Below are 15,326 nucleotides of genomic sequence, written 5' to 3' on the forward strand. Positions count from 1 at the left end.
ATGATACGTGTCCCTTCAATAACATTATCTCATTGTTTCACAGAAATTTCATATTAAATTTTAGCAGTCATCACTTTTATAACCATTTTCCCATCATCATTCAATATCATTTCATTTTTGGCCTCAGCGGCTGCACTCAAGTCCCATAATTCATGTAAAACTTGAGTATACCAGCAGCCAGCCTCCTCATTGGCCTCTATCCATTTTTAATTTTTTTCAATATTTTAAATAAGTAACATAATTTAAGATAAACTTATTTGATTCTTTTATCAATATACTGAATGGGGCTCTGACGTGAATTCAGCTTTTCGCATTTTAAGCTGTTTCAAGGAGCATTCCCCTATAACATTAAAACACACAAATCAGAATATCATATATTCCATTTCTGTGTAACCACCTGACTTTTAAATTTTTAAAAAATCATACACTCACCATCTCAAAACTAACACCATAATCTCCGTGTCTGTCTCAAAATGGCCATGGCGTTTCTAACTCCCTTATTCCTAATTCGCTGATCAAACCATCCAATCACTGAGCTCCCTGCAAACAATAACATCATCCACTAGCTCTGCATTCAGTCCCACTGGAGAGACTGTGTTCAAATCAAAGATCCATCTCTGTTCCCTATAGTTTAGCAACTTAGTAAGGTCAGCACCCTCCCACCCGACCTCAACCTGATCAATCACCCGCCACTTTAAATCTGATACTTCATGTTGTTTCTCTAACCACTGCTCTACATTAGGAGCTTGTTCATTTTTGGTAATAATACGAGATTTATGCTAATTCAAACGAGTACGTATAGATCTGCTGGTTCTCCCTACATAGATCTTATTACATGGGCATTGTATCACATATATCATGTAACTACTATTACAATCCGTTCGTTTTTTTCGCTGAAATTATACGGCCTGAACCCGGGTCCACCCAAGAGGATCCCTGCATGTTCAAATCACACCACTGGCACCCATTGCAGCTGGCATGAACACCAATAGTGGGAATATAATCAAATTCCCTCATTCCCTTCACATTGCGAATCAATTCACCTATATTTTTAGATCTTTTGTAGGCAAAAATTGGCAGATCTTTCAATATTGGGTGAAGTTGAATAACATGCCAATGTTATTTAATGGATGCCACATATTCTTTTGATAGGGTAGAAAATCGAAGTACACATACTAACCGATTTAATTCATCATTTCTATTATACTGAAGCAACAAATGCCTTTGAGCATATCTAGCTTTTCCTCACAGAGCCTCTAGGGTATCCCCAAGATATCTTTTAAAATTTCTGGGTTCCGCCACCATTTGTCTGAGCAGAGCCTCTTGAAAGGCATCCACAATCTCCCTACTTCTTTCTGATTCTGCAGACGGAACATTCCAGTCCGCATCCGGCAGGTTGAAATCTCCCAACAGCAGCATCTCCTCTTTTTTTCCAAACTTTTGGATATCCACAATCAGATCCTTATTAATTTGCTGCGATTGAGTCAGAGATCTATGTCAGATTTAAAGTGGTGGGCGATTGATCAGGTTGAGGTCAGGTGGGAGGGTGGTGACCTTACTAAGTTGCTAAACTATAGGGAAAAGAGATGGATTTTTGATTTGAACACAGTCTCTCCAGCGGAACTGAATGCAGAGCTAGAGTGGATGATGTTAGTATGAATGGGGGGAGTGTTTGCAGGGAGCTCAGTGATTGGATGGTTTGATCAGCGAATTAGGAATAAGAAGGGAGTTAGAAATGCCATGGCCATTTTGAGACAGACACGGAGATTATGGTGTTAGTTTTGAAATGGTGAGCGTATGATTTTTATAAAATTTAAAAGTCAGGTGGAAACAGCTTAAAATGCGAAATGCTGAATTCACGTCGGAGCCCCATTCAGTATATTGATAAAAGAATCAGATAAGTTTATCTTAAATTATGTTATTTATTTAAAATATTGAAAAAAATAAAAAATGGATAGAGGTTGATGAGGAGGCTGGCTGCTGGTATGCTCAAGTTTTACATGAATTATGGGACTTGAGTGCAGCCGCTGAGGCCAAAAATGAAATGAAATTATATTGAATGATGATGGGAAGATGGTTATAAAAGTGATGACTGCTGAAATTTAATATGAAATTTCTATGAAACAATGAGATAATATTATGAATAACTGAAGATAACAGAGTATGGTATTGATTGAAAATGAGAACATATACATAAGCATGGATTAATGAGAGAAAGCCAACATTCAAGGGAAATCTTGCCTCACCAATCTACTACATTTCTTTGAAGGGGTGAATGAACATGTGGATAAAGTAAATTGGTTGATATTGTGTATTTCGATTTTCAAAAGGCATTTGAGAAAATACCTCATGAAAGATTTCTGAGGAAATTAGAAATTCATGAGATAGGAGGTAATGTCATTTTATGGATTGAGAACAGGTTGAAAGAGAAAACAGAGAGTGGATTTAAATAGTCAATATTCTCAGTGGAGAAGGGCAAATGTGGGGTTCTTTCAAAAATTATATATACAGGAAATAAGAGAGAAAATCTATTTCTTCTAAAAATACCTCTCTCTTATATTCAGCATTGAACGAATTGTATTAGGCAGGAGGGGGAGTGGAGCCAGTGAAGTATTTTCCCTTTCTAGTGCGGTTGTTCAGTTAACATACTTCACAACACACGGGGATCTAAGGCTCCTTCCCCCTTTAAACAATAGACACACTAAAACACATCAGAGACAAGGTGAGGAGAAGGACTTTCATCGCCATTTCTCCCTGACAAAGTTACACACATATAAAGAAAAGAATATAAAAGAGAGGTATTTTGGAACAAATAGTGGGGTTCCCCAGGGATCTGTGCTGGGACCGTTGCTTTTTAACATATTTATCATTGATCTAGAGATGGGAATAACTAATGAGATAATTAAATTTGCTGATGACAGAAAGTTGTTCAAAGTTATTAAATCGCAAGAGGATTGTGAAAAATTGCAAGAGGACCTTGTGAGATTGGAAGACTGGGCATCAAAATAGCAGATGATGTTAAATATGAGCAAGTGCAAAGTGATGTATGTGTGACAGAGGAACCCGAACGATAGCTATGTTATGCTGGGTTCTGTCACTGCCCAGGAAAAGGATCTAGGTGTCATTGTTGAGGATAAGTTGAAACTCTCAGCTCAATGTGCGGCGGCTGCTAAGAAAGCAAATAGAATGTTAGGAACTAATAAGAAAGGAATGGAAAACAAAGATGAAAATGTTATAATGCCCTTATATCGCTCTATGATACAGCCACACCTCGAATACTGTGTATAGTTCTGGTCACCATATCTCAAAAAAGCGGAATTAGAAAAGGTACATAGGACAACAAAAATGATAAAAGGGATGGGACAACTTCCCTATGAGGAAAGGCTAAAGCGGCTAGGGCTCTTCAGCTTGGAGAAGAGATGGCTCAGGGGTGATATGATAGAGGTCTATAAAATAATGAGTGGAGTGGAAAGGGTAGATGTGAATTGCTTGTTCACTCTTTCCAAAAATACTAGGACTAGGGGACATGTGATTAAGCTACTAAATAGTAGACTTAAAACAAACTGGAGAAAGTATTTCTTCACACAACATGTATTTAAACTCTGGAATTCATTGCTGGAGAATGTGGTGAAATCAGTTAGCTTAGTGGGGTTTAAAAAAGGTTTGGACAATTTACTAAAAGAGAAGTCCATAGGTCATTATTGAGATGGCTTGGGGGAAATCCACTACTTATTCCTAGGATAAGCAGCATAAAATCTGTTTTACTACTTGGGATCTAGCTAGGTTCTTGGGACCTGGGTTGGCCACTGTTGGAAACAGGATACTGGGGTTGATGGACCTTCAGTCTGTCCCAGTATGGCAATTCTTATGGAATAAGTTCAGAGCCTCTCTAGTAAATTCAGGGGATGTACCTTGCATCTGCCCTGCATTCTGTGTCCCACATTACATTATGTGACAGTTCCTGATATCACCAGATGCACCAGTGCTATCAGACATTGCAGACACAGAATATAATCAAATAAATAACTGATATATGACACTCCCCCATCATACTACTACAGTACCATGAGACTACATCTAATGGTCATCAATGGAATTTTGGATATTGGGCTGGGGATTGGAAGAGGTAACTTTATGTTGGAGGAAACTGAAAAGGAGTACTTCATATTGCAGGGCAATTTGAAATGGGTCTGCCTTGTTGAGGAGGGAAATGGAGGTGTTGGGAACTGCACTGCTGCAGCACGTCACCTATCAGCAATTGTGCTAAGGAACTGCTAAAAAAGAACCATGTGCTAGCTGTCACAGCCCAACCACACCTCTTCCTCCTTTCATGCCCTGACCTTGCCCACTGCTTTATTAGGCAGTGAACTCAGTGTTGTTGTTTTTTACACAGTAGACAGTAGTGCAGGTCTACATGTCTACCACATTGCTAACGCTGAGTTAACTGCTTAACACAGCTTAGTAAAAGGGCCCCTTAACTAGGGGTGTTTCAATTTTTGTCAACTATAATATTGATAATGCTATTTAGACCTATTTCTTCAGTCTATCTGTTAGACATGCATGATCAACCTTCTCTTGAGAAAGGGATGAATATGTTTATTCCAAAGGTGCGTTTGATTGTGAAGTAATGTACACTGATTAAGTAGAAAAGGATATCTTTGATATCTGGAGAATGCAAATGCATGTTCTGCTATGCAAGGAACAACTGATAGCTAAGACTTCAAGATTAAATAGGAAAAAATGTTTCTTGGCTATCTGGTAGTACTTTCTAATGACCCTCATTCCAAGATGCAAATGTGAAGTAGTAAATGCTATTGTCATATAGGTATGGAAATGGGGGAAAAAATTTATTCTCAAATTAGCATTAATGAAGCTGTATTTTGTAGTCTGTTGGAAAAAAAAAATAATAAAACAGACAACTAAAATTATTATTTCCAAAATGTAAATAACACTTTTATAATAGTAAAAAAAAAATTGTGATGCTTAAACTGCAGCTAACTTAATAAATCATCAGCAGATTAGAATATATTGGCAAGCTACTGTTATTTAATTTCAGAACGACAGAAATATTAGAATCTGAACAAGAGAACATATCTGAAAATGAGGTATGTATTTCTCCATAAGTTAAGTGCTTTTTGATATTTTCAATTCCTTTTATATTCACTTTATTTAGGGCTTCTTTTACAAAGTCGTGTTATCAACTGCCGTGTGGCAAACACTGCGATGTCCATTAATTCCTTATGAACGTCAGAGCGATTACCGCAGCAACAGGGGCTTTGTAAAGGGAGAAGTTATTTATTGGTTTTTATTAATCACCTTTATGAAGAGATTCACACATGGTGGTGTACAGCAGGTATGATTCAACATAAAACTTAAAATTATGTTAACAGCATAACTAGTAAAAAGACCAAATATACAGTATACATAGATGCAATGAATGAGGTAATGTTAAAATAAGAAAAATTGAAACTTAATAATAGGACTACCAAGAAACAGTTTCAAAAATATACTTAACAACACTGAAATTAAAATGAGAGAGATATAATACATACTAAAAGGGAAACATAATACTTATGCAGCATCTAATAAGCACAAATCAGAACATTCAAATAACATACCCCTCCTCCCCCCCCACACACACACTTATCACACCATGCTAGAGGTTTTTAGCACAGGCTGGTGAGGTAAATGCTCAGATGCTCATAGGAATTCTATGAGCATCGGAGCATTTACTGCGCTGGCTCACACTAAAAACCTCTAGCGCAGCTTGATAAAAGGGGGGTTATAACACTAATATGTTTCTATAATACAACTTTAAACATTTGTTTCATCAATGATTTGCAATAATATCCCAATTTTCTAGTGGAAAAGGCATATGAGTCTTGAACCAGTGGGTTATTTACCTACTCATGAGTTTGTGTAGAAGGTGTCATCTACATTTCTTGGCTACGCCTCATATTAGTGTCACTTGGCTGTGCTGTTTCTCCTCAGTTTCTCCTTGTACCTGTGAGCTGAAGGTGTCTTTTTAATCTTCTCTGTTCTCAGTTTGTTATTTCAGGTTTTTATCCTGATTTTGAGGCTTCTTGGTGCTTAAGAGGTCCTCCATTTTCCTGGGGTAGCTCTGCCTGTGAGAAGACATAGACTCTCCTGCCAGAAGTCTGGGAAGGCAACCCTTTTACACAGCACTTATCCAGCCAGCCTGCACTTTTGGAAGGCTCGGGGACTGGTCCCCTAGTAGCAAGTCTTGCTCCTAGTTATTACTAGAGCTTGAGTGTAGGTTGTGTGACTCTGTGTTGGTTCTGAGGGCTTTATTGGATACCAGCTGCATTTCCCCACCCCTCACCAATGCTGTATAGAGTGGTTTTGGTTTAATTTATGGTCTGTGGTTTCAGTTTAATTTATGGTCTGACTGGCAACATGAAGAGACAAGCATATGGATTTTTTTACATGTTTGAGGCAGCAATCTTCACCTTTCAAATGCCGCAGGGGTCTGTACTGGGATCGGTGCTATTTAACTTATTTATAAATGATCAGGAAATTGGAACGACGAGTGAGGTGATTAAATTTGCAGATGACACTAAACTGTTCAAAGCTGTTAAAACGCATGCAGACTGTGAAAAATTACAGGCAGACCTTAGGAAATTGGAAGATGAAATTTAATTTGCAGATGAAATTTATGAACAAATGCAAAGTGATGCACATTGGGAAGAATAACCTGAATTACAGTTAGTGGATGCTAGGGTCCACCTTGGGGGTTAGCACCCAAGAAAGGGATCTGGGTATCATTATAGATAATATGATGAAACCTTCTGTCCAATGTGCGGCAGCGGCCAAAAAAGCAAACAAGATGCTAGGAATTATTAAAAAAGGGATGGTTAACAAGACTAAGGATATTATAATGCCTCTGTATTGTTCCATGGTGTGCCCTCACCTGGAGTATTGTGTTCAGTTTTGGTCTCCTTATCTCAAGAAAGATATAGAGGTGCTAGAAAAGGTTCAAAGAAGAGCGACCAAGATGATAAAGGGGATGGAACTCCTCTCGTATGAGGAAAGACTGGAAAAGTTAGGGCTCTTCAGCTTGGAAAAGAGAAGACTGAGGGGAGATATGATTGAAGCCTACAAAATCCTGAGTGGAATAGAATGGGTACAAGTGAATCAATTTTTCACTCCATCAAAAATTACAAAGACTAGGGGACACTCAATGAAATTGCAGGGAAATACTTTTAAAACCAATAGGAGGAAATATTTTTTCATTTATAGAATAGTTAAGCTCTGGAACACATTGCCAGAGGTAAAGGTGGATAGTGTAGCAGATTTTAAGAAAGGTTTGGCCAAATTCCTGGAGGAAAAGTCCATAGTCTGTTATTAAGACATGGGGGAAGCCTCTGCTTGCCCTGGATCAGTAGTATGGAATGTTGCTACTCTTTGGGTTTTGGCCAGGTACTGGTGACCTGGATTGGCCACCGTGAGAACAGGCTACTGGGCTTGATGGACCATTGGTCTGACCCAGTAAAGCTATTCTTATGTTCTTATGATTTTTTGAGCTGAAGCAGGCACAGCACCAACTGAACTGTGAATATGGTCCATTATAGTCTATAGGAGATACTGGAGGCAGTGGCGTACCTAGGGGAGGACGGGGGGTGGGGGGGGAAGTCCGCCCCGGGTGCACGCCCCAAGGGGGTGCACAGGAGAGAGCTGAACGGGGATGACGGGGGACCCGCGGGGTTAAATATAACTCGAGCCGCGAGGCTCGTCTTCTGCTCCTACCTGCCCTGCTGCGCACACATAGCTGACCGGAAGTCTTCCCTGATGTCAGCGCTGATGTCGGAGGGAAGGCTTTGCTTAAGCCCTCCGGTCGGCTATGTGTGCGCGGCAGGGCAGGTAGGAGCAGAAGATGAGCCTCACGGCTCGAGTTGTATTTGGCTGAGAAAGTTGCTAAGATGAGGGCTAGGAGGCAAACGCGGAACACAAAAGGGGGGAGGGAGTGCATTTTTGGACACAAGGCATGAACTTGGGAGAGAGAATGAAGGAAGGGAGAGAAATAGGTGGGGGAGGGAGTGCGTTTTTGGACACAGAAGGCATGGACTTGGGAGAGAGGAAGGGAGGGAAAGAAATGGTTGTGTACACAGGAATGGAAGAAAGGAAAATTTTTGGTCATAGGGAGGGAGTGAGGTACAGACAGTGGCATACCAAGATGGGGTTGGGGGGGCGGTTCACCCCGAGTTTACGCCCCAAGGAGGTACACAGCTGGCCACCCTACAGTGTTCTCCCTAGGCCGGCAAACTGCGGCTTTTTAGCCACTTGAGCGCCACCGCCGTCATCGGGAACAGGCCAGCGCCGAGTTCTCCCTGCTTTTCCCTATGGGGCTGACCAACTCTCGCTGCCCGCGTCAATTCTGACGGCGGAGAGGACATTCTGGGCCAGCCAATCGCCTGGCTGTCCTAGAACGTCCTCTCCGATGTTAGAATTGACGTTGGGCGGTGAGAGTTGTTCAGCCCCGCAGGGAAGAGAAGCAGGGCGAACTTGGCGCCGGCCTGTTCCCGATGGCGGCAGTGGCAGCCTATTCCCCAGCGGCGGTGGCAGCATTTTCCCAATGGTGGTGGCATGGGGGAGGGGAGGGCAGGGAGAAAGAAAGAAAGGGGGGGGAAGGGAGCCAGAAAGAAAGAAAGGGGGCAAGGTGAAACAAAGAAAGAAATGGGGCACGGAGAGAGAGAGAAAGACAGACATACAGAAAGAAAGGGGGTATGGAGAGAGAGAAAAAGAAAGAAGGGGTCAGGGTGAAACAAAGAAAAAGTTTGGGGAGGGAATGAGGTCTGGAGGAGAGGAAGCATATAGGAGGCTGAAAGAAGGGAAGAAATATTGGATGCACAGTCAGAAGAATAAAGTGCAACCAGAGACTGATGAAATTACCAAAGGTAGGAAAAATTATTTTACAGTATTTTCAATTTAGTTATCAAAATGTGTCCGTTTTGAGAATTTATATATGCTGTCCATATTTTGCACTATGGCCCCCTTTTACTAAACCGCAGGGAGCCTATGAGCGTCGAGAGCAGCGTGGGGCATTCAGCGCAGCTCCCTGCACTAAAAACCGCTATTGCGGTTTAGTAAAAAGGGAGGGGGTATATTTGTCTATTTTGTATAGTTGTTACTGAGGTGACATTGCATAAAGTCATCTGCCTTGACCTCTTTGAAAACCCGCAGAATATAAATGATAATTAACATTTTCTCTGCGTACAGCGTGCTTTGTGTTTTTAAAATTTTATTGTTGGTAGATCATTTTGACTTGGCCACAAAGGTAAGGGGGAGGGAGGGAGGAGAGCTGCTGAAAGACATCTAGTAATCATTGCAGGCTTGACTGTACAGGGAATTATTTTTGTAAAATCATGTTTTGTTATGTGACTGGCATTATTTAGACTTTAATTTCTATGAATGAATAGAATGAAAATGATATAAAATTACTTGCTTGTTTTTATGTGCGTGCACTGAAGGAAAGTGGAGAGAGAGTGGGCTGAGGACGCTTAAGGGAAATGGGGAAGAGAGAGTGAGGAGAAGACAGAATATTGTTTCTTTTTATACTTAATATAAACAATTCAAGGCTTGTGTGGATGGAATCAGGCGGTTTGCGGGGATGGGGACCAAGCTTACGGGGATTAGTCCAATAAAATGGTATTTTTTTATTTCTCATTATTTGTTTTATTTGTATTTGTTAATTTGTAAAGTGGTGATTGTTATGTATCAGTTTTTTCAAATTTACATCTACTGTCTTTATATTTTGCACTGTATTAGAGGACACGTGTTACTGTTTTTGTGGTGTTGCAATGTATCCATGGTCTGGTTTCTTGGTGGTTCAGTTTAACTTTTGTCTACATATTTCTATTTTTAGTTTGTGATTATTCCATATTGGGCGAGGGTGTATCTCTGTTCTGTGTGTATGAAAAGAACATGTTTTCAGTTGGCATTGACTACAGGATCAATTGATTGTGTGGGATCTGGCTTTTTTAGTCTTACAATGTATGTGTTGGTGTTCTAGTGCTCACTGCAGTGTTTAAGATGCTGCCTTTTCCTAGGTACACTCTTGTGTGATATGTGGATTGTTACTAAAAATCATATTTTTCATATAGATGGGGGGGGGTGTCAAAAAAATGATGGGCCCCGGGTGCCACATACCCTAGGTACACCACTGACTGGGGGGTTCTTTTATTGCATTTTTGGAGATTTAAAAGGTTTAAAACCCTTTTCTGAGTTTTTGCATTTTTATTTTTGGTGCCAAAATGCTACCATACCAGCCATCTTGGATTTTTAAAATCTGATTTTAAAAGCCTCAATCTGCCTCTTAAACATCTTGATTTTAATTAAAATTGTTAGTCATATGACAGTAAAAATAGAAGCAAGGCCAACTGCAAAAACAGCATAGAAAAAAACAAAACAAAAACCAGAAGATAAAAAGGTCCAAACCAGTCTTTTATTAGAAGATCAAGTGGTTCCAGGTAGGTATATACAGACTTCAAGAAAAGTTCTTTAAAATGCCCAACATGTATCAGCACCTTAGCGCCTCTATCACAAATTATAACTTGAGTCTGATAGAATGTAGAAAATAACATATCTATAAGAGCAACTGGAAGATTAGGTTTATACCTTTGATAATCTTTCTGTTAGTCTCTGGAGGATTCCATATGCTAGGTGTTCAATCCCAAACCACAGTCCAGGTGTTGCAGAAATCCACATCTTTTCTGAACACATGCTCCACTCCCCTAGCCTCTGAGTCAGCAAACAACCTTAGTTCAGTTCCAAAGCCAAGCACATACCTGCAAATCCAAGACAAGGGGATACATGGGAGAATCCTCATCAATACAAGTAAATCATAAACTGGCTTGCTCTGCAAAATATTAAGAAGTGAGAAACAGGCATAAAGGCAATTTCCCAAGAACCCAAGAAAATCCTTCGGGAATGTGTATACTCACAAAAACTCCCCACAGGATCTGCCAACTGACTGGAAAAACTTCAAACCTGTAATGAGAGTGACCAAGGCAGAAAGGAGCAGGCTACTTCAACAATTACTACTACTATTAATTATTTCTATAGCATTACCAGACGTACCCAGTGCTTTACAGAATCACAAAGAAGAAGAAAACAGTCCTGCTCGAAGAGCTTACAATCTAAACAGACAAGACAGACAAACAGGATGTGATGGATACAGTTAAGGTGAATGGCTAATAAGCTGACTGGGTTGGTGGGCAGAGGAGTAGGGTTAAGGATTGAAGGCTATATGAAAAAGGTGTGTTTTTAGTCTGAGTTTTCAACTGAGTAAAGACAGAGAGGGCGGGTCATATGGAATCATCCAGGGACTAACAGAAAAAAGATTATCGAAGATATAAACCTAATCTTCCATTCTGTTATGTCCTTTCCGGATTACATACGCTAGGTGACTTACCAAAGCCACGGTAGCAAGGGAGGGACAGAAGAGCCTGCCCCCAAAACTGAGGTCCTCAAAAATGGCATCTGAATATGCTGCCACATCCATTCAGTAAAACAGGGTAAAAATAGCAAGTGAGGACCAAGGAGTCACCCTGCAAATTTCATCAGGATGAATCGCATGAGATTCTGCCCCCGATGCAGTCATACTTTTTATCAAGAGTGCTTTAAGCAAAACTGGTGGTTGCTTGTCACGGGTGATGTAAGTCACGACAATGTCTATTCAATCCATCGTGTTATCGAAGACTTGGATGCCAGCCTACCACAGTGAGGCACAGCAGTGAGAACAAAAAAATGATCAGACAGCCCTGAACTCAATTATCCGTTCCAAATAAAGAAGCAAGAGCTTGCAGACATCTAATTTGTAGAATATCTGATCTTTGCGCTCTGAATCTTTCAAATGAAAATCAGACAATCTAACCTCCTGATTGACTTGGAAAGCCAAGACCACCTTCGGCAAAAAGGAAGGCACAGTACGAAGAAAAACACCCACATCCGTAATATGGAGACAAGGTTCCCTACATGAAAGAGCAGAAACTCCAAAATACACAGTGCAGAGACAACGGTGATCAGAAAAACCGTCGTGATCATTTGGTCCAGAAGAAATTCATCCTATAGCGGTTTAAAGGGAGCCTCACCAAGGCCCTATAAAATGATAAGAGTCCACAAAGGGAAAGGAAGACGCAAGGGAAAATGCAGATGAAGTGCCCCCCTCATACACCTGGTCACATTTGAAAGAGTAGTAAATGAACTAGCGCCTCTGCACGCTCAAAAACACGCAAATCCTGCAACCTGAACTTTCAGGGAGGCCATTGCCAGATTTCTGTCCAAACCCTCCTGTCCAAGACTACCTTACTGGGAGCCTTCTCAGGATCCACTTAATTCCTAGCACCCCCCTGTGAGAAAGCCTACCAGGCTTTGGCAGAAGAACATAAGAATTGCCGCTGCTGGGTCAGACCAGAGGTCCATCGTGCCCAGTAGTCCGCTCACACGGCGGCCCTTAGGTCAAAGACCAGTGCCCTATTTGAGTATAGCCTTATCTGTGTACGTTCTGGTTCAGCAGGAACTTATCTAACCCTTTCTTGAATCCATGGAGGGTACTTTCCCCTATAATAGCCTCTGGAAGAGTGCTCCAGATTTCTACCACTCTGGGTGAAGAAGAACTTCCTTACGTTTGTATGTAATCTATCCCCTTTTAACTTTAGAGAGTGCCCTCTTATTCTCTTCACCTTGGAAAGGGTGAACAATCTCTCTTCCTCTACTAAGTCAATTCCCTTCAATATCTTGAATGTTTCGATCATGTCCCCTCTCAGTCTCCTCTTTTCAAGGGAGAAAAGGCCCAGTTTCTCTAGCCTCTCATTGTACGACAACTCCTCTAGTCCCTTAACCATTTTTGTTGCTCTTCTAGTCTGGGCCCTTTCGAGTAGTACTATGTCCTTTTTCATGTACGGTGACCAGTGTTGGATGCAGTATTCCAGGTGGGGATGCACCATAGCACGGTACAGCGGCATGATAACCTTCTCAGATCTGTTTGTGATCCCCTTCTTAATCATTCCTAGCATTCTGTTTGCCACCAAATAACCACTCATTAAGGCTGAACACTCAAGAGCCATGCTTTAAAACCAAAATGCTGTGGGTTCTCCATGGACACCGGTCTCTGACTGAGAAGATATCAATAAAAGGAACTGGAGCTTCTCATCCTGCTAAAGACATACGGGAACCACATACCACGTGTGGCAAGGCCAATCCGGAACCACTAGAGACACCAGGCTGGAATGCATCGCTGTCCGGCGGATGACTTGACCAACTAGAAGCCACGGAGGGAATGTCATACAGAAACTCGTGAGCCAGCCAGGGCCAAACCAAGGCATCCGGCCCTAGCTTCCACGCTGTTCATCAACTGAAAGGGCACCCAGCCTTTGCAATCTCTGCCTAATGTCTCCCAAACAAAGAGAAAAAGTCAATGTGTCAATAGTGTAATCACAAGGCATGAAAGACCCTTGGTCTTGAGAACCTAATTCATTATTTATTTTTTACATTATTTAAATCATTTATTCCTTAGAAAACATGGCATTACCGTGTAGGTCAGGATCCTACATGCTGGCCTTTTGGAAACAATCCAGCATGTAGGAGCCTGACCTACACGGTAATGCCACGTTTTCCAAGAGAGCCTTTTGGAAACAATCCAGCATGTAGGAGCCTGACCTACAAGGTAATGCCATGTTTTCCAAGGAATAAATGATATTTCTACATATATCATGATTTTTATAACATGTCCCTGATGAAGCAGTTATTGTGAAACGGATGAGCCGCCATCTGACTGTACTTTAAAGATTCGATTAAGGACTTGACTTTAAAGATTGGACCAGAAAGACCCTTCAGAAGATTGAACTAAGGATTAGACTTTAAAAATTGGATTAAAAGAGATTGGACCAATCAATCAAAGTACTGAATTGGCCTATAAGGATCGGATCAACAGACTGATTGAAGGACTACATAGCTGATCCTTACATGGAATTCTTTGGGTTTTTCTTGCCCTATTCCAACATAAAGTTAAGTGCCTTTTGAAACACTGTGACTATGTGGATGTATGTTTTAAAATTTTAGTGATGTTTTCACTTGATATTTTTGCACATAATTAATTAAATTGTTAACTTATTAAAAAAAGATTTAAATAATGTAAAAAAAAAATAATAATGAATTAGGTTCTCAAGACCAAGGGTCTTTTATTCCTTGTGATTACAGTATTGACACATTGACTTTCTCTCTTTGTTCGGGTGACATCACATATTTGTGAGGGAGGGTTTTTTTTTGCTTTTTTTATATTATCTTTAAAATTTCTGCTTAAGCCAACAAGACCCTCTGGGACAAACCCCGGCTCTTGTAAGAGCAGGCAGAATGGCTCCTGTGAGAGGAACCATGCTCCTGATACCAGGAACTGTCAGCCGAGGAAGACTTCCAAAACTTTGTTGACTCCAGCCCCATGGGCTGCCGAGAAAGACAGAAGAAGCACTTCTGCCCGGTGGAATGCTACCGATCATTCTGGCCCAAGAGAGAGAGAGCACTAGAGCTCCCTCATGATGTATAGACACCACAGCCATGGCATTGAAGAAACTTGCACCGCTGTTCTTTCTGAAGGGGCTGAAGAGAGAGTAGCACCAACCAAATTTCCCAAAACTCCAGGCGATAGATCAACCAATGTTGTGGACCAGGAGTCCACTACCCTTGAATGGAGCGGGCCCTGCAATTAGTCCACAACCCAACAGGCTGGCAACCATCCTAAGAGTCATCCGTTTAGAAATTTGAAGGCGGCAGCCCTGGCCGAGAGCCACCCCCTGAAGCCATGAGCACAAATTGTTGCTAGCTGGCTCCATCCAGGGGAGCAGCATCTGAAGGAGGGGGGGGAACTCTGTAGAGATCACCAAGATATGAGGGACTCCCATCAAGGGTACATGGGCACCCTTGTCCAGGGGATCACTTCCAAGGCTACCTGAGATTCCAGAACCTGCAGATAAAACCAAGCCAAGAGAGCTAGACAGAGAATTCTGATCTGTTGATGAAGGTTCTGCCTACTTGCCCTGAGAAGAAACACAAGACCCTGTCTGGAGATGAAGAGAAGCCCCAGAAACTCCAGGGACTGGGAGGACTGCCAGTCTGCCAGTAGGCTCAGGTAGACTACAGCATGTGACACAAACATCCACCTTCACAATTGGTGCCCCTAAAATCCCTTTGCTCCATTAGAGCATTGTGATGCTCAAGATAAAAAAAAAACTTGTGAAGTAAAGCACCCCCAAAGCACATATAAAAAAAGCTAAAATCATGGAAGTATTGCTACTTGGGGATTCCATCATCAG

General features: G+C 41.3%; 1 protein-coding gene across 1 annotated transcript in view; it reads left to right on the top strand.

Moving 5' to 3' along the window:
• Positions 1-15,326, top strand: part of LOC117362935 — an 89,370-nt gene that overhangs the window by 57,995 nt on the left and 16,049 nt on the right. The window contains exon 5 of the mRNA XM_033950026.1: positions 5,057-5,105. Within this exon, the coding sequence (XP_033805917.1) occupies positions 5,057-5,105 (49 nt within the window). The remainder of the gene's footprint in view (positions 1-5,056; positions 5,106-15,326) is intronic.

This window comes from Geotrypetes seraphini, chromosome 6, assembly GCF_902459505.1.
Source record: "Geotrypetes seraphini chromosome 6, aGeoSer1.1, whole genome shotgun sequence".
In the NCBI taxonomy this organism is placed as follows: Eukaryota; Metazoa; Chordata; class Amphibia; order Gymnophiona; family Dermophiidae; genus Geotrypetes; species Geotrypetes seraphini.